Source organism: Perissodus microlepis, chromosome 7 (genome assembly GCF_051167445.1).
Source record: "Perissodus microlepis isolate ML-2025 ecotype Zambia chromosome 7, ASM5116744v1, whole genome shotgun sequence".
NCBI classification, from domain to species: Eukaryota; Metazoa; Chordata; class Actinopteri; order Cichliformes; family Cichlidae; genus Perissodus; species Perissodus microlepis.
In genome coordinates, this window is record NC_140467.1 from 25,018,055 (window position 1) to 25,038,759 (window position 20,705).

Consider the following 20,705-nt stretch of genomic DNA (forward strand, 5'->3'; position numbering starts at 1 on the left):
CACCCGTTTAGTTTTACCAGTTATATTTTTCAAGGATATCACGTCTTTAAAGTAGCCAGCTGTACTGACTGTGGTTCCTCCTGATCTTACCTTCAGCTATTACTAAAAATGAATGGGAAAGAAATTCTAAATAATGTGATGGTTCTGTGGCATGCCTCCGTCTCCCTGCTGGACATGCTTGAAGATAATAAGAAAAGATATCACTTTGATTTCCAGCATTGCACAGTCCTTATAATCACTGTGTGCAACGACAGCTGACTGGAGGGGGTGCTAGTGGGACTTACAGTGTGAATGTATCTGCTACCCTGTTGTTACTGACTACTTGCTAGTCATTATCATAGAAGCCTGTGCATTAATATTGAAGATTGAATATTTGCATGTCAAAAATGCTTCTGAAAACATTTCAAAGCACTGAAATTATCCCATGCTGTTTAATATTTTGGTGGTGAATAATAGATCTCTCAAAACGGCATTTAAATACCTAAACCACAGTTTATCGAATCACTCAGTCAGCGGGAGCCTCTTTGTCATTCATACAATAAACAAAACTTTTTTCCGAGTTCTTCCACGTCTAACCTGTTTCTGCTGACAAACACAACGATGATTCATTCTTGTACTGTAACATAAAACTTGCATCAGCCAAGGCAGGAAGAGGCCACTCCAGGCACCCTCCTTCCACAAGTTCTACATACTAATTTTTTTCTTCTTTTCCTAAACGTTTGTTTCCTCTGGACAGGTTTTTTGAGGTCTTTTGAAACATCTCTTTTAGTCATCTTGGCTCGAGTTGTGCTAAAAGGTGTGCGTGTTTGAATTTGTTCAGAAGAGGAAAACCTGCCAGGTTTACGCTGCAAGAAATTAAAAGGAGCTTAATACTGAACATGAATGTAAAGAGTAATCCGTTTATCTCGGATACCTTGCTTTAATAACCCGCTGGGACCAGGAATTCTTACTAAAATGAATCTCCCAGGCCTAGGGATGGGTATCGAAAACCGGTGCTTGTTGAGAACCGGTTCCCACTGTTTCAATTCCTTGGAATTGTTTGCCATTTTTGCAAACGATTCCCTTATTGATTCCAGTCGCCCCGAATGACGTCACCACGTTGCGGAGCGTCATTTACCTGGCAGGAAACATGGCGGCTCAAACGCTCAAAAGTTTGGTTATACTTTACGAGAACGGATGACAACAGGGCAACTTGCAATACTTGCAAAGTAGATCTTTCATTTAAGGGAGGAAACACTACGAATATGCAAAAGCATTTGTCACAAAACACGCGATGACCTGAAATGAATGTCGTGTTTTTAATTCCGCTCCGGACTCGTGAATCTCAACCCAGCAGCAGCGGTAACGTTTGCATGTCCTCTCCCGTTAATGCGGCAGGTAAATAATCAACTAACAGTGCATATTATGTTAGCGCGATCTGCCTTATTACAAAACCTGCTATTACTGTGCATTTAGGTGACCATGATGAGACAGACAGAGTCTGGCTGGCTCAGATGCTGGCAGTTCTCGCTGCAGTCTACCGGTAGCGCCTCCTTTCAGGCCAGGATAGACGAATGTCACCGAGCAGTGACTAAGTTTGTGGTAAAAGGCTTGCACCTATTTGCCACAGCAGATGCCCCGATTTTCGGTAAGTGAATGTGTTTAATTGTAGGCAGGGACATTACTGGATATTCTTGTGTAATTGCTACAGAATAATTTATGTTATACTTTGTTATTGCTACAGAAGAATATTTATTTTATTATTTTACATTTACTATTTTTTTTTCCTGGGGACCCTGTGACACCCCATGGAAGAGCCATAGGCTGGATCTCTTAAGATCTCACTGTTGGGTTTGTAAGGCCATGTTACTCCTAAATTTCTATCTTGTTCAAAGAGACGATATAAAACAAAGTTCTAAGCTAATCGACCTTAGTGTTCTCCTTTTTTTTAAAAAAGAATCGATAAGAGAATCGAATCGTTAAACAGAATCGAAACTGGAATCGGAATCGTGAAAATCTTATCAATACCCATCCCTACCCAGGCCTTACCTAAGACTGTTGGTCTTAGGTAAGGCCTTCCCTACCTAACCCTAACCCAGGACTGTGTTAGGGTTAGGTAGGGAAGTATAACTCTAGCAAATAAACAGATCCATTTACATAGTTACATTACAGAGGAAAAGAAAGACGACAGACAAGTCCCAAAAAGCTCTCCCAGGGCTGTGCAGTCTTTTTATAGGCCATCAGAAGTAAAGTAGGCTAATTAGCATTCTGCCCCAGTATACAGTAGCAGAGTACTCGTCTGTTTTCTGCACTTTCTACTGCATACTGCTGGAATGGCATAAATCTTTAAGACGTCACAGAAGCAAACACCACATGAAAACGACCATCTCACCTCACTCTGTGTGCCTCTTGGCTTTAGAGCTGATGCTAACATTTGACTGATGACTTTTAAAGCATCAGGCTGCCTCGCTGACCTCTTGCCCTTACAGGAGCCTAATTAGCAGCGTAGCCTGGCTGCTCTTTATTCTGTATCATTTAGAAAATAAGAGTTACCTGGATTATGGATGGATTTTTACCATTTACCATTCCAGCTGCTACATAGCATACCAGCTTTCTGTACTCTCGGTGCGCTATGACAGTGACACTGAATTGGATAGGTGGTTAAAAAAAAACTGGACATTGCTGTGAATCTGACTAACATCACTGATACCAAAAGTGTATCTGCCCTTTCTACGTCAGCTCCTATTTTTGTCAGGGGCAAATCAGACATGAAGTACAGACATGATCAGTACAGAAAAAATGACCCAGTTAAAAAAAAAAAAAAAAAGGTAAAAAAAAAAAAAAAAAATATATATATATATATATATATATATATATATATATATATATATATATATATATATTATATTATATAATATATATATTTTTTTTTTAGCCATCATTTTTAACTGGTGGGTAAAAATGGAAAAATAACCCTAACTGCAAATAACCAAGTTGCGCGCGCGCACGCACACACGCACACACGCACACACACACACACAAAGAACCAGATTTATGAGTTCAATCAGTCTAGCTCCTATTCTGTGAATTGGTTGTGAACCACAAGCCAAGCAATTTAGTCTTCACAATTGCCATCCCACACCATGGACCAGTGCGTAGCGGTAGAAGGGAAGAACAGATTAAGATCCTTTGGCAGAAAGGTGGGGTGGCATGGTGCTAAACTGGTTTGCACTGTGGTCTCACAGCCAGAAGGTTCAGATTTTGAACCCACAGGCCAGCTTGGGTCATTCTGTGTGGGTTCTCCCAAGGAACTCTAGCTTCCTCCCACAGTGCAAAGACATGGGTTAACTGGTAATTCTAAATTGTCCAAAGGTGTGAATCTGAGCGTAAACGGTTGTCTCTCTTGAGGTAGACTGGCGGCCTTTCCAGGGTGTACCCTGCCTGTCCCCCTCACAGCTCTGTGACTGACAACATCAATGAAATGAAGACATCGTCCACACTAACTCTGAGTGTGGATGTAAGACAGACAGTTTCCCAAGTGCATAAAATAAAGCATCAGTGAGCAGCACATAAATACCAGTCCTTTTACATTTTCACTTTCATTAGTGTTTAGTTGTACATCACCTACTATATTAATAAAGTTTAACCTATTTGAAGCCAGAAAGGAAAGTCGGCAATGCTTCTGTCTGTGCAGGTTAACAGAGTATCATTACTCTATCGTTAAGACACGGGAAAATTTGATGGATTATAATTGTTATTCCAGCAGAGGTCTACGAAACCAGTCTAAACATTTAAATGATGCTTATTATAGCAAAGGTAAAACATAGGAGAATTCCTGCTTAGTAACCTTAAAATTATCACTGCTGACCTGACTACAGCTGCCCTGCAGAGCTGCAGTTTCACACTTAATTCTGGTTTGGTGGACTCCCACCTATTCCAAGTGTCTTTTCCAGCATTAACAAATCAGAACTTTCTTCCCCTTCTTCCCTCTCTCCTCCAGGACTGAACAGAAAAGGTCACACTCACTACACACAATCACACGGTTGCCTCTTCTAATCTCTGCACTGATTTTGTGTTGCCTTGTTGTGTGTTTGTCTAAGTGTCCTGAATGATTTTGTCCTATTCTGCAGATCGTTTTTGTTTAAGATTTTTTATTTCAACACAACATTTTTCATTCTTTCAAGTGCAGCCACGGTGGTGTTTCAAAAACAGCATCAAACATAACACCGAGAGTACATGCAAATCTGATATAAGGTCCATAAGAACAAATAGAGGTGTTCTGTTTTAGGATCTTATGTTTTCAGGCTTGTAGAACAAAACAGTGGCAAAAAATATTGAGAAAAAAAGATGTGATTTCCTACCTGGTGGTCTCTAATTTGGAAGATAAGCTATTCTGGAGCAGTGGTGCACCACAGTAAGAAGTGACGGTCCCTTTATAATACTAAAAACTCGGGTATAAGCCTTAAACTATCTGGATAATTCCAAATCCAGCTTCATAAAGCAGAACAATTGGTCACATTGACCAAATATAACAAGTTCTTTCTTCAGTCCAAGCAAAGGTTTAAATTTGCAGAATTCACTGAAAGTGCTCAGGAGATACCGTGTTTATAAGAATGGGACGGATGGACAGACAGCCTGAAGAGTTTGTGCTAGACAAAATAAACTTGCACACTCCTATTCTTGCTTTTCACAGATCACATTTATTTTTTTAAGACAACTTAAGATGTCAAAGATAGATGAACATCTAAATTACCATCTTATGAAAAGGCTTTCCACACAGAATAAATCAGAAATAAAACTGCAGTATCTCCTGTCATGTAAAGCCCTGTCCCCAACTGTCACACATCACGTTTCATCACGACACTTGCACTTTTCATAGCAAACATCTCAACAGAGCATGTTAAGATCTGGCGAAAGGTGGGATTGACTATGTGCACGTTAGCATATGCTACTTCCGGTGCGGAAACTCCTGTGGGGAGCTTTGTTTCCGGTGTCCTATTCGCGCCCTGTTTACGGTCCAAAACAAGTTAAGCAAGTGAATGAATCAAGCGGCGATTTACATTTCTATAGATGTCTTGGGCATTTACCCAATATATCTGTAAATGATGTTCATCGACTTGTCGATATTTTTCCCTGCGCCTCAGAGCAAAAGAGAAAATGGATTCAAATGTTATATTCCTCAGCTGTCCCTCGTTTATCATGGGTGTTATGTTCTAAAAATAACCAGCGATAGGTGAAATCAAGTAGCCAATTTTATTTTTTGACGGTGCAAAACGTTTCGTGGACATACAGTACTGCACTTCAGAGTCACACTGCTAGCGATCGATGCAGCGATTCTGTACTGTACAGGAGAGACTTCACGGAGGAGATCGTCTGCAGCGATCAGGACACAATGTGACGTAAAAATAAGCATGCAAACTTGCACTAAAAAATCTGTGAAACAGCGAGGTGAAAGGTGAACCGCGTTATAGCGAGGGACCGCTGTAATTTTGAAGGTAAGTTACAACATACCCTTCGTACATACTAATGTATAGAAACCCTTACCAGCAATCATTCATTTTTTGTGTGGCTTTTTTTCACGGTTTGTTAACATGCTGTGTAGGTGTGTACTTGACTAGCTGATTTAGACATAAAGGGGGAAACATCTGGTTTGACTATTCTTCACCTGTAGTTTGAATGCTGAACATTTGCCTGTTTAGATCATAAGACCAGTCACTATACAGAGTGTGTGGACGATGTGTCTTCTGCTGCAGTAATGCAGTTCTGCTTGTGTTGAGTGATGTAAACAACTGATCGATCTAAACTCTTTAAACGTGAAAAATTGATAATGTTTTTGTGACACAACAGTGGTGAGTGTTCCCACCTTCTCGTCTTTGTAACTTAACGCGATCTTTCCGTTTTCGAGTTTTGGACATGATTTTGGAGTATATCTTTGCAGTAGCGATTGACCGCAAAGTAAAGCTACCGGAAATGTACAACCCCACATCCGGTCTCAAACCAGGAAGTTAGCATTTTCTCGTGCACAGGATCTATTTAAGATGGTGTGTGTGTGCGTGTGTGTTTGTAGTTAGATAGAGAGAGAAAAGGTCCTTTTCCCTAAGTAGCCAATCAGTCACTCTCCACACCTACAGTTTGCGCACTACATAAACAGAGAAAGTCCTCAATGATAGAAATTCAAGAATTCAAGGAATCTTGGTGCATAATGACGCAGTGGTTAGCACTGTCTAACAGATGCATGGATGGATTTCTAACCAGAGGAAAGACCAGCTGATTACATCACAACAGTTCTGAATTGGGACATACTGCATTTGGTCTGTAAACAGAACTCTCACATTTGGAGAACACCAATACTGAGTGACTACCTGCTCCTAAGGCTCAACAGCAACCTTAGAGGGATTCAAGAATCCAGGACATGCAATCAGTGTGTTACCCATCAAGTTCAGGTCTTGTGGATACTTGGGGTGTATACCTAAGAAGCCTGACCTGTTTGCCAGCTTTGCCCTACTGAGTGGACTAAGTAAGTGCAGAGAAAAACTGAGGAGGTCTGCTACTGTCTGGAACCTCACATAAAAAAATGGCAGAAATCAGAGAAGACTGGTTAAAATGTTGTATCACACATAGAGCAGGGCGATATGACCAAAAATATTTATCACGATATACATTTGAAAATTTGCGATAACGATATAACTGACGATATAATTGACACTAGACAAAATACTTTACAACTCCACAACTTTATTAGTGCAAAAAACCCCATCAATGTATTTTCACTTAAACAAGCAGCTGTTTTTTATGTGCATTAAAGTTATATAAAAATTTAACAGTGCAAATGCAAATTCCTTGCTGACAGTTTAACCAAAAGGCATTTCCAGTGGAAATTGGCCGACATATCCTCAGCATAATCATGTATAATATCCACAAAACTTAAAAAGAGGTTAAACACACACAATACGGTAATATTATGTTGAAGCACAAGTACGTATCACTCCGCGAGGCTCCTGCCTACGATAGCCGTAATGCTCCGACAATCCATCAAGCGGTGCGGGTTCGTAGCTTAGCAAAGTCGTACTAAAACATTTGACAGATTTTCGAGCGCCGTGTACGACATAAAATCGTTTCGAGGTCAGTAAACACAACCAGAATTCATACATAAGGCACACGGGATTATAAGGGGACCTGTCGATTTTCAGAAAAATCAAAGGATTGATTTTAAGTGTGCCGTATTTTCCAAAAAACACAGTAATAACGACGGCCCGCTAGCATGCTCTACCAAAAATAGTGCTTTGTTGTGTATCTGACGGACGAAAGCTAAACCAGTTCCACACCACTGAAGTTGCAGCATTTTTACAAACCAATTCTGGTTCATCCGTTTCATTCAACGATCCACTTTCGCTCTTCTCGTTCTCTGTCGCCGGCATGTGCATATGTAAACATAGGCACTGCGCATGCGCGTTTTACCCATATTCTATCGTGATATTTCATTTTCCTATCGTTGCCCAAAATTACACCGGTATTACCGTGAACGGTATGATATAGCCCAGCCCTAATCACACAGTGTATTCTGATGATGTAGGCGCTGTCCCTTGACTCTTACCATCTGTTCTGAAAACCCATCACAACTCAGACTGTAAAGACACTGATGGCACAGACATTGTGTGTCACTTCTGCCTTCGCCATTGACGACAAAAACTGACTCAACCCTTGTCTGTCTGACACAATCTAACATAAACCAATGTCCTTCTTTTAAAGACCGGTAGGTGGAGTTATTTGATATGATGAAGAGAAAGTTGGTGGTTTTCATATCTTCTGCACTTCTACAATGTGTGCATAGACTCTTTGGCCTGTTTTTCATTTATATCAGGCCAACAGGAAGTCTTTTACTTCATTCAAACTGCAAAAATCAAATTATCGAATAAATTATTCATGTTATCCAACATAGTCTGAATTTTAACAGATAAGTTAGAAAATGTTCTCAATAAAAGAAATGCACACATTAATACTGGATGTTGAATTTTAACTTTTGAACCAAATTATGAGTGGAAAATGATGGCACTGTTGGGGTACTGCATTTCCCACAATAGTGAAACACATGCTTAGCAACAGATTACACATGGTGACAGTACCATTGAGTTTAGAAGTCCTCTCAAAGTGTGCTCGACTTCTACATACCTGAACAGTAAAGTCATTTTCATGTGAAAAGGAAAGGCTCCAGTTTCACACAGCACAAAGACACTTTCTGCATTCATGGTTACAACTTCATCGTTTTATTTATGATAACCAATCTATATCTTGGGGTCTTGGTCACAAGCAGAGTCGTGACTTCATGTCCAACATCCACAGTGATCTGGACACTGCACTGGTCCACTGTATTAAAGACAGAGCTGAGTGAGACCTACTTTTCCACCCTCGCCTATAATACAAGTGGAAGAAATGAATCTGCGTCAAAGGTTTTCTGAGCTTACCCTTAAAGAGGATGAGGAGCTCAGTCAATTGGAAGGGGCTAAGAGTAGGATCCCTGCTCTTCCACATTAAAAAAAGAGGCCAAACGGGTGTTTTACTCGTTTGGCCAGGACACTCTCTGGATGCCTCCCGGTTCAGGTGTTTTGGGAATGTCCATAGGCAGACTTGGGACACAATAGAGATATTTTGTCTCCTGGATTGCTTTGGAATGCCTCACTGTCCTCCTAAAAGAGCAGGTGGAGGTGGCCGACAGAGAGAGTCGTGCTTAGAGTGCTGCCCCTGGGAACCAGACCCGGATAAGCAGAACAAGACAGACGGCTGGATGGACAGACTTTTTGTCAGAGGGTTTTCTTTGGATTACTCATTGTAAATACTATCACATAGTTGCTTTTTTTTTTTTTTACATTAGCCTAATGGTAGCTCACAGGAGACTGGTAAAAGCTACTACACACAGACCACATGCTAGGGGGCTAGACAGATCATCAGAGTTATAGGCTGTGTAGTGGTGGGTCTTCACAGAATACTGCTGGCAAAAAATGCTTTGTGTGTGCATTTGTCTGGCACAGCTAGAGGACAGAACACAGTAATGGACTCAACATTGTTTTCATCCTTACTATTTTGGGAACAACATTTACCCAAGAGTGTGGCAAGTAGCATTCTGAGATTTACTCATCAACAGAAAGTCTACCCGTGCTTGGTGCTGCTCAGGTTTTACGTCACACATTGCTGAATTTGTTCTTTTGAAGCAGAATGATTCATTAAATTCGTTTCCGTTTTTATGAAGGCAGCTAACTCAAAGAAAGCCTAGCTATGGTGAGTAATCTTACTAATATCTCTGGAGAGAGATAAACACACACTGGGGAGTAGGGATGGGTATCGTTTAGGTTTTATCCGATACCGGTGCCAAACCGGTACTTTTGAAACGGTGCCGGTGCTTAAACGCTGCTCAAACCGGTGCTTAAAGAATGGAGAACACAAAATTGGTCCAAAAACCTCTCATGTTCAGCTGTTTTTTTTGTAAAAAGATAACAATGTTAGCCTTTTCTGCAGCTATGGGGCATATATGGTATCACTCTTGGCTAGAAGCAGTGCTTAAACAATGGAAAAAACACAAACTTTGTCCAAAAACCTCTCATGTTTAACTGTTTTCCACTTTTTCTTTGGTCATTTTAGCCTTTTTGGCCAGGGTGAAGGGAGTATCTGCCATCAAACAAGAAGACAGCCGCATGTAGCTATGATGATGTTTGCTAGTTCACCTTACATGCATTAATGTAATAACGTGGTTAGCCTACTCAACGTAAATTACACACGGACAACATTACGCTACTCACGCAGAGAAGAACGGCTGCTGCTGCCATCATCATCCGTCATCAATTCTGCTACACTGGCAGGGCTAGGGGCCAGGACTCTCCTCTTCCGGTTTTTGGGGGATGTTGCAAACTCCGCGTCCGATAACAGGCACCACACCCGCAGTAGATGTGCACGGTGTGAGGTCTCGCAGCAAGCTATTAAATACGGCACATTTCTCAGCTTTAAAAAAAACCGCTATGCGTTGCCAGGTGTTTTATCGGATTTGAGGTATTACCTCCTTTGACAGTATCACCTTAAAGCACTTGTTGCAGGCTGCTGAGTTTGCATCTTTTGCTGTGAAGTACAGCCAGACTTTTGACCGCTTCGCCTTGGGCATTTTTAATCTGTAGCTCTGCTCTAAAAGAACGTACGTACCTGGACCCGCCTACTATCCTCGGAAACGTAAAATGATTGGCTAGAATCTAAAGTGTATCACAGCTCAGGAAAAAAAAAAGCACCGAAATGTGCGCTGCTTTTCGGTCTGGTTACTACCGTTTTTGACAGAACCGGTGCCATCATGGCACCGGATACCGGTACCCATCCCTACTGGGGAGTTTATTTCCCACTTTCAGATATAAAGAGACAGAATTTCGACTATACCAGCAGGCGAGCCTTGTTCACGTATGACAGATCATTTGGTTTACAGAATTAGTAAAAAAAATAAAAACACAACAACAACAAAAAAACAGCTATTGCAGCTGAACAGCTAAAACAGTGCGCTATTAAATCACAACATTTGACTGGCATTTGACATGACTCTCCTCCAGTCTGCACTTCTAGTCTCATTGAGCACTGAAAGCAATAATTAGGCTGTTTAAAGTGCTTTTCATTAAGCATTTATTTGAACAGGCACACTAAATGTGACAATGTGAACTGTTAATTAACACAATGTCCTGAATCTTTGAAGGTGTAAATGAGGATGCATTCACTTACTTAAAAATGCAACTGCACATAAACAAAGTATTAATATCTATACAAACGATACTATATAATACAGTATTCCTATATTACTATATTGTATTTTTTAAACTCTTGCCACCTCCATACATCAACATTTTGACTTTCATTTGTGAAAAAACAACATAGTGACAACGAAGTTATTAATTAAGACTGACACATAGACATATAGATATAGATTAACAGACTTATTGCATTGCATTTAAGATGTAAGATGTACTGCTCAATGTTGCATTAATGCTACAGGTATTATCTACGATAGATCGGATTTTCAATGTTTCCAGTGGTCTGGGTTTTAATAAATAAATAAATAAATAAATAAATAATAGTGCTTGAATATGATTATTTTACATATTTGTAGTTGGAATCTTTTCTTCTCTCTGCTTCTGTGCAATAACTGCACATGTATAATCTAATCTAAGTGCTGATGGGGCAGGGCTATTCATTTTCTCAAGTTTATTAATAACTTACATAATAAATTGAATGAGAAGAAATGAATTAAAAACATATAAATCATTATAATAATTGTAATAACTGATTAAAACTACTTAAGAGACTTAAAATAATAACATTAAAAACATGCCTAATGACATACACAATCATAAGTGTTCCAAAGAAACCTGCACTGTGCAGATGTGATGCGCTAATGTGTTCTAAATAACAAGATTTCTCCACATCTAAGACAGAGAGACTTCTGTATTACTCAGAGAAATGTGTGATATTGATTATTGAGCAATGCATTTCTTAAGGAAACACACAGATCATTATGCTGTCAGTTCACATCACTGCTGCTCACCTGTCACTCTCCTCCTGTCTTTAAGTCTTCAGTAAACACAATAAACATTGTGTTGTTACTATTTGTTTGGTTCTGATGAGGAATTTTTGTTTGCTGTTAGGTTTTATGAGATCTGGATGTTTTGCTAAAAAAAAAAAATTGGAAATGTTTAAATCTTATATTGTTTCATACTGACAATCTACTGTAAAGATAAATAAAGAAAAAGGATTATGTAATCCCTAAATATTTATTCTATTCTATCAAAATATAACAATAAATAACAGGATGTGAATAATGTTGACCAGCATTGCATGTTTAAAAGAAATTAAGACATTAACAACAGAAGGATGTGATTCACTACAGGCACGCGCTGAAAACCTGTCACAAAGGGAGGTAATCCTTGGATACTTTACTTATGAATATGTACATATGTATATAGATTTAACTATATCATACTGTGGTATCATAACTATCACAACCTAAAGCTGTATTGACCTCGAATTACACCATTGTATTTTTGGAGTGCACAGTGTGGAGTGAGCAGTGGATCAGGAAGTTGGTTGTGTAATCTAATAGAAAGGTTGTTTTTCCAAAGTGTTCCTGGGAAAGATACTAAATGACCCCATTCTCTGCTCTGGTTTGTAGTGTAAAGTGCTTTTAAAGAACTGAAGCTAAAAAACAAGGACTCTATAAAAGCCAATCCATTTAACACAGAGACTTTGGTCCAACCCTGACTCAAAATGTCGCCTCAGACTTTCACAACAAGAGTGCTGATCTGTTCATCTCACCTCTGTGTTAGTCCATGTTTACCACACCAGCCATTAGCTTGCAGCAGAGCTACACTGCATGGAGGCAACAAGGAGGCAACCAAAAACTTTAGACAGCTTAGTTGACACGACCTGCAGGCCCGGTCGGCTTTTCTCTGTCTCTTTATGTTCTGAGCAACACTTGTTAGGAAACTTTCAGTAATATAACATGTCCACAGCTCCATTGATATTATTGGTCTTCTGTATGAGCTGCATTCACCAGAAGAAAAAGTCATGACTCTTACAATGAGCTGAAATTAAACCAGTGGGCAGAAATTAGGTGAATGAAGTAAATTTGTTAATTGTATTAATTTTCCATTGTTGTTTTGTCAATTCAGATTCAGATTTTTTTTGGTGTTCGCTCGCTCTGCGGTAGAGTATCACTTCCTGTTCCTGCTCAAACACAGTGGTGTTTCTGAGTAGCTTATTTGCTTAGCAATTTAATTAACAACTTTTAAATACATTCTTCTTTCATAGTATAATCTTCACGTGCTTCATCCGAAGCACACTTTCTGTGTACTCACTACCTAATTTATAGCCAAAGTATTCACTCACTGTCTCTGTACTGTTTCGCTAGCTTAGCTTAGCTCGTAGCCGACTCGTTAGCACCATGGCTACTTCACCTGTCCCTCCTGCACTTTCTTGCTCATTGTGTCAGATGTTTAGTTACTCCTCGGCCTCCTTTAGCAGTAATGATATCTGTAACAAATGTAGCATATTTGCAGCTCTGGAGGCCAGGATTACTGAATTGGAGACTCGGCTTCGCACCCTTCATTCACCCGTAGCTAGCCAGGCCCCTGTAGCTGGTGCAGCCAAAGATAGCGTAGGCCCCGCTAGCTGTTCCCCGGCAGACCCCAAGCAGCTGGGGAAAGAGGGCGGCTGGGTCACGGTGAGGAGGAAGCATAGTCCTAAACAGAAGCCCCAGGTACACCACCAACCCGTTCATGTGTCTAACCGTTTTTCCCCACTCGGTGACACACCCGCCGGGGGTCAAACTCTGGTAATTGGTGATTCTGTTCTCAGACATGTGAAGCTAGAGACACCGGCAACCATAGTCAATTGTCTTCCAGGGGCCAGAGCAGGCGACATTGAAGGAAATTTAAAACTGCTGGCTAAGGGTAAACGTAAATTCAGTAAAATCATAATTCACGTCGGCAGTAATGACACCCGGTTACGCCAATCGGAGGTCACTAAAATCAATATTGAATCGATGTGCAACTTTGCTAAAACAATGTCGGACTCTGTAGTTTTCTCTGGTCCCCTCCCCAATCAGACCAGGAGTGACATGTTTAGCCGCATGTTCTCCTTAAATTGCTGGCTGTCTGAGTGGTGTCCCAGAAACGATGTGGGCTTCATAGATAATTGGCAAACCTTCTGGAGGAAACCTGGTCTTGTTAGGAGAGACGGCATCCATCCCACTTTGGATGGAGCAGCTCTCATTTCTAGAAATATGGACAAATTTATTAAACCCCCCAAAATATGACTATCCAGAGTTGGGACCAGGAAGCAGAGTTGCAGTCTTACACGCCTCTCTGCAGCTTCTCTCCTCCTGCTACCCCCCCAAAAACCCATCTCCATAGAGACTGTGTCAGCTTCCAAAAAGACAAAAAACAAACTAAAAACCAGCAACAAACAACTTAAACATAAACAATCAAAAAGAAAGAACAATACAGTATCCACATCTGAACCAAAGAGTAAAACAGTGAAATGTGGATTATTAAATATTAGGTCTCTCTCCTCCAAGTCTCTGTTAGTACATGACTTAATAATTGATCAACAAATTGATTTACTCTGCCTTACAGAAACCTGGTTGCAGCAGGATGATTATGTTAGTTTAAATGAATCAACACCCCCGAGTCATTCTAACTACCAGAAACCTCGAAGCACAGGCCGAGGGGGCGGTGTGGCAGCAATTTTTCACACCAGCCTATTAATTAATGAAAGACCAAGACAGACTTTTAATTCATTTGAAAGCCTGATGCTTAACATTGTCCACCCCAGCTGTGAAACTCAGAAACCAGTCTTACTTGTTATCATCTATCGTCCACCTGGGCCTTACACAGAGTTTCTGTCTGATTTCTCAGACTTTATATCTAATTTAGTTCTGAGCTCAAATAAAATAATTATTGTGGGTGATTTTAACATCCATGTAGATGCTAAAAATGACAGCCTCAACATGGCATTTAGTCTGTTATTAGACTCAATTGGCTTCTCTCAAAATGTAAAAGAACCCACCCACCACTTTAATCACACTCTAGATCTTGTTTTAACATATGGCATAGAAACTGAACATTTAACAGTGTTTCCTGAAAACCCTCTCCTGTCTGATCATTTCCTGATAACATTTACATTTACAATAATTGATTACACAGCGGTGGAGAGTAGATTTTATCAAAGTAGATGTCTTTCTGAAAGCGCTGTAACTAAGTTTAAGAATATAATCCACCCACTGTTATCTTCTTCAATGCCCTGTACCAACACAGAGCAGAGCAGCTATCTGAACGCTACCCCAACAGAGGTTGATTATCTTGTTAATAATTTCACCTCCTCACTACGTACGACTCTGGATACTGTAGCTCCAGTGAAAACTAAGGTCCCTAATCAGAAGTACCTGACTCCGTGGTATAATTCTCAAACACGTACCCTAAAGCAGATGACTCGTAATCTGGAGAGGAAATGGCGTGTCACAAATTTAGAGGATCATCATTTAGCCTGGAGAAATAGTTTGCTGCTTTATAAGAAAGCCCTCCGCAAAGCCAGAACATCTTACTATTCATCACTGATTGAAGAAAATAAGAACAACCCCAGGTTTCTCTTCAGCACTGTAGCCAGGCTGACAAAGAGTCAGAGCTCTGTTGAGCCAACCATCCCTTTAACGTTAACTAGTAATGACTTCATGAACTTCTTCACAAATAAAATTTTTATCATTAGAGAAAAAATTACCAGTAATCATCCCACAGATGTAATATTATCTACAGCTACTCTTAGTACCATTGATGTTAAGTTAGACTCTTTTTCTCCAATTGATCTTTCTGAGTTAACTTCAATAATTACTTCCTCCAAACCATCAACGTGTCTTTTAGACCCCATTCCTACAAAACTGCTCAAAGAAGTCCTGCCATTGATTAATTCTTCGATCTTAAATATGATCAACCTATCTCTAATGGTCGGCTATGTACCACAGGCCTTCAAGCTGGCTGTGGTTAAACCTTTACTCAAAAAGCCATCTCTAGACCCAGCAGTCTTAGCTAATTATAGGCCAATCTCCAACCTTCCTTTCATATCAAAAATCCTTGAAAGAGTAGTTGTCAAACAGCTAACAGATCATCTGCAGAGGAATGGTTTATTTGAAGAGTTTCAGTCAGGTTTCAGAGCTCATCACAGCACAGAAACAGCTTTAGTGAAGGTTACAAATGATCTTCTTATGGCCTCTGACAGTGGACTCATCTCTGTGCTTGTCCTGCTAGACCTCAGTGCAGCATTCGATACTGTCGACCATAATATCCTATTAGAGCGATTAGAACATGCTGTAGGTATTACAGGTACTGTGCTGCAGTGGTTTGTATCATATCTATCTAATAGACTCCAATTTGTGCATGTAAATGGAGAGTCCTCTTCACACACTGAGGTTAATTATGGAGTTCCACAGGGTTCAGTGCTAGGACCAATTCTGTTTACATTATACATGCTTCCCTTAGGCAGCATCATTAGAAGACATAGCATACATTTTCACTGCTATGCAGATGACACCCAGCTCTATCTGTCCATGAAGCCAGATAACACACACCAATTAGTTAAACTGCAGGAATGTCTTAAAGACATAAAGACCTGGATGGCCGCTAACTTTCTGCTTCTTAATTCAGATAAAACTGAGGTTATTGTACTCGGCCCTGAAAATCTTAGAAATATGGTATCTAACCAGATTCATACTCTGGATGGCATTACCTTGGCCTCCAGTAACGCTGTGAGGAACCTTGGAGTCATTTTTGACCAGGACATGTCCTTCAACGCACATATTAAACAAATATGTAAGACTGCTTTCTTCCATTTGCGCAACATCTCTAAAATTAGAAATATCCTGTCTCAGAGTGACGCTGAAAAACTAGTCCATGCATTTATTACTTCCAGGCTGGACTACTGTAATTCATTATTATCAGGATGTCCAAAAAACTCACTGAAAAGCCTTCAGCTAATTCAAAATGCTGCAGCAAGAGTACTGACAGGGACTAGATGGAGAGAGCATATTTCTCCTGTTTTGGCTTCCCTTCATTGGCTTCCTGTTAAATCCAGAATTGAATTCAAAATCCTGCTCCTCACATACGAGGTCTTAAATAATCAGGCCCCATCTTATCTTAATGACCTTGTAGTACCATATCACCCTATTAGAGCACTTCGCTCTCGCTCTGCAGGCCTACTTGTTGTTCCTAGAGTATTTAAAAGTAGAATGGGAGGCAGAGCCTTCAGTTTTCAGGCCCCTCTTCTGTGGAACCAGCTTCCAGTTTGGATTCGGGAGACAGAAACTATCTCTACTTTTAAGATTAGGCTTAAAACTTTCCTTTTTGCTAAAGCATATAGTTAGGGCTGGACCAGGTGACCCTGAATCCTCCCTTAGTTATGCTGCAATAGACGTAGGCTGCCGGGGGATTCCCATGATGCATTGAGTTTTTCCTTTCCAGTCACCTTTCTCACTCACTATGTATTAATAGACCTCTCTGCATTGAATCATATCTGTTATTAACCTCTGTCTCTCTTCCACAGCATGTCTTTTATCCTGTCTTCCTTCTCTCACCCCAACCGGTCGCAGCAGATGGCCGCCCCTCCCTGAGCCTGGTTCTGCCGGAGGTTTCTTCCTGTTAAAAGGGAGTTTTTCCTTCCCACTGTCGCCAAAGTGCTTGCTCATAGGGGGTCATATGATTGTTGGGTTTTTCTCTGTATCTATGAAGCGCCTTGAGGCGACTTTTGTTGTGATTTGGCGCTATATAAATAAAATTGAATTGAATTGAATTGAATTGAATATACACCGAATTTTTGTTTTGAATGTATCATCTGTACCACCTTTAGGTGTGCAGTCCCGCTGCAAATAGGCCAGGAAAATGTCACCGTGGATGTCAGGCAACACTCCAGATTAACACAAGAGCAGTGTAACAAAGATTTCCTTTATACACGCGGAAAACAAGTATCGCATTACTTCTTTAAAAGGAACACTGAGCACCGGTGTTAATAACCTGCGTCATTAACAATGGAAGCAGCACAATTCAAACTAAAGTAAGAGCATGTGCATTGCTGAGTACTCTCTGGCAAACAGCCACCGTACAGCACTGGCGCGTGCGCGCGCGTACTCACGCGCCCACGGTAAAGCCTCCAGGAATTGTTTTTAAATGAGAGCTTAAGGAATGCGATAAAGACCAGCAGCACAGCTCCATCAGGGCCATCTCACATCCGCCGCTACAACATCCAAATAATGCAGCTGGCACCCAACAACACACACATATATGCATTACAACCACTATGTGTGTGTGTGTGTGTGTCCAGACCAGAAACACACACAAACTGTCGCCCACCACAGAGCCAGGCTCAGGCCTCACAGAGCTCCGGCACACTGGCTCGTCACTGTCCTTTACTAGCGGGCAGAGACTAGTTAAAGGTACACTCAACGTTAGCCTCATCAGCCATAGGCTCTCAGTCCATTTATGAATTAGAAATGCTTATTACATCTTTGCTAATTATAGTGTGTAGCTGTTTCAATCGGTGCCAGGCTAACAGCAGCTATGTGACTGGGTGTGTGCTGTAGTGAGACAGCTGTCAGTGTTATGCGTGCTCCGTCCTGCTCCACAGAAAACGGCAAATATGAAACATGGGAGACGAGCAGCGACGTGTTTGCTGACATACTCACAGGAACAGACATTTTGCTGGTGCTCCTGCTTTAGACCGCTCGGTGCTTCGTCGCTTGCTGCTGGTTTATTTAACACTACCAATTGTTCTTGCTAGCTCTCCAAGTGTCAGTCCTCCGTTATCCCGTCCATAGTTAGCTCCAAAGAAAAGGCAAAGGTCCGGCCGGACACGGCGGCTGTGGGCTTCTTCAGACCGGAGTGTTTTAGTGCGGGATGTAGCGGCAGCATGAAAGCCTGTGCTGCCGCCTGAGTGTCAGCAGAGCCGGCTTCCGCCTCGTCTCCTGCCGCTCCCTTCTCTGTCCCAGATTCCTTCAAGGATATCTTTAGAAAAGCTTCCGCTCGGCCACAGGGACCGGAACCGCGCACATTCGTCAGAACAGCGTGCTGTCAGGTCTGTGCCGTTATCCACCGGGAGGAGAGCCGTGCCTGTCCCGGTCTACCGCCGTCCTCCAGCACGGATCATCCAGCGCTGCCTTAAAGGGACCGGCCTACATTTACGATACATGCGTGCTACCCTCTGGGGTATGCTGGGGTGTGTTTCCAGAAATACACGAAAAGACTACAGCGGTTCCGCGTCTTCGTGACCATTTACCACCGTTAACCGATACAGACAACTGCTGTACCAGCCGTGCTGCTGGCCTTTGGCAGTATGAATGACATACAGCACCAACAACACCGCACTGCTGGTACAGAGCCCGAAACATGCAGACAGCGTGAACCCGCTGGCTAAGAAGAAGAAATGAAGTTGGAAAAATCATCCGTTATTGGGTAGCTTTCTCAGGAGATGTGTACTTTGTATCAAATTCAATTATAAGAAAACAGATGGAGTATTAATTAATGAAAACATTCATTTAACAAGATCATCATAGGTCCATGCATTTAAATCTCTCATAAAACACCAGACTCAAAAACATCTGTGCTGATCTCTGCTTACTGAAACCCCAAGATGATCACCAAACCAAACGACAGCTATAGTACCTGCTTTGCTAGAATAAGAGAATACATTAGTGTACAAAAACTGGCATAGGACAATCAATAGACCTTTGAGTTTATTGTATTTATTTAAAGATGGATCAAATAAAACACACTTTGATGATCTTCACCTGATCAAATTTACACATTGCCTTTAGAATGCAGAAAATAAGAAATAAATGTGTGGATCATAGAAGTTTAAATCTTTTTTCTAAAAAACACAACAATAAAACCCCCATCATGCACTCATCCACTCCTGGGCTACAGTCTAGACTCGGAAACTATACCTCTGCATGCTTCATGTAACAAATATGGTGTTAATGCAGGAACTGAATTCATGTTCAGGAATTACACGATGGTTAGGACTGTTGCCTCACAGCAAGAACGTCTTGGGTTCGAATTCATCTGGCCGGGGCCTTGCTGTGCTGAGTTTGTATCTTCTCCCCATGTGTGCTCTCCAGGTACTCCAGCTTCCCCCCACAGTCCAAACACATGCGCTTAAGTTAACTGGTGATTCTAAAACTGAGTGTGAATAGCCGTCTGCCTCTCTGTGCTAGCCCTGTGACAGGCTGGCAACCTGGCCACGGTGTGTCCCCCACCTGCCCTATGGCAGCTGGGATAAGTCACTTAACTGGATATGCAGAAGAGAAAAGATAAAATATATGTTTATTGCACATAATGCTTGTGCCAAAAGTTGCTGACTTATAATATTTTATGATTTTCTTTTAATGAACGGTGGCTATGGGAGAAATGCCACTAGTATTTGGGCTTACAGATAAAATTCAGAATCAAAGCCAAATTGGGAGCGTGTCTATGAATGAAATAAATAAAATGCTTTGTCTGCTGTGTTGTTTCAGTTGATTTCTATGGATGTTTAGGATTTTTTTTTACTTTCAAATTCAAGCAATCTTTAACTTTTGACTTCAGAATGTCATGTGACCAGCTATAGCTGTTTTTGTTCTTATACCAGAAAAAAAATCCAAACTCCTCAAAATCCTGTGCACTTCTATAAAGCTTGTATTACCGGTATACCTACATGTTGCCACCCACCTCTGCTTTCGTTAAGTACCAACATGAAGTTCAATAAGTTTCCATAGTTTGGATTTTTTGATTTTAGTTATTAGGTCAGTGAACCTTCTTTCGATGTGAAGGAGCAGTGAAAGGAGGTGACTGTCCAGCCAGTTGAGGTGGTTCGGGCATCTGACAAGGATGCCAGGTGTTGTGGGCATGTCCCACTGGGAGGAGGCCCCAGGGCAGACCCATGGACACGCTGGAGAGATATCTGTTGGCTGGCCTGGGACCGCCTTGGTGTTCCCCCGGACAAGCTGGAGGAGGTGGCCGGGGAGAGGGAGGTCTGGGCTTCTCTGTTTGGGCTACTCCCCCTGCAACCCGACCCCGGATAAGCGAAAGAAGGAAGGAAGGATGAATGGATGGATGAATGGACAGTCACCTCCCACTCTTCAACAGAAACTGCAAGCGGTTGCCTCAGTCCCCCAGGGCTTAAACTTGAAACAT

The 20,705-nt window shown here is 41.3% G+C and overlaps 1 protein-coding gene across 1 annotated transcript in view; it reads right to left on the reverse strand.

The window, feature by feature from the left end:
- The window catches only part of bcar1 (BCAR1 scaffold protein, Cas family member), a 56,096-nt gene extending 36,948 nt beyond the window's left edge, over positions 1-19,148 (reverse strand). Inside the window, exon 1 of the mRNA XM_084934340.1 lies at positions 18,221-19,148. Within this exon, the coding sequence (XP_084790466.1) occupies positions 18,221-18,232 (12 nt within the window). The 5' untranslated portion in view covers positions 18,233-19,148. The remainder of the gene's footprint in view (positions 1-18,220) is intronic.
- Positions 19,149-20,705: the final 1,557 nt, after the last annotated feature.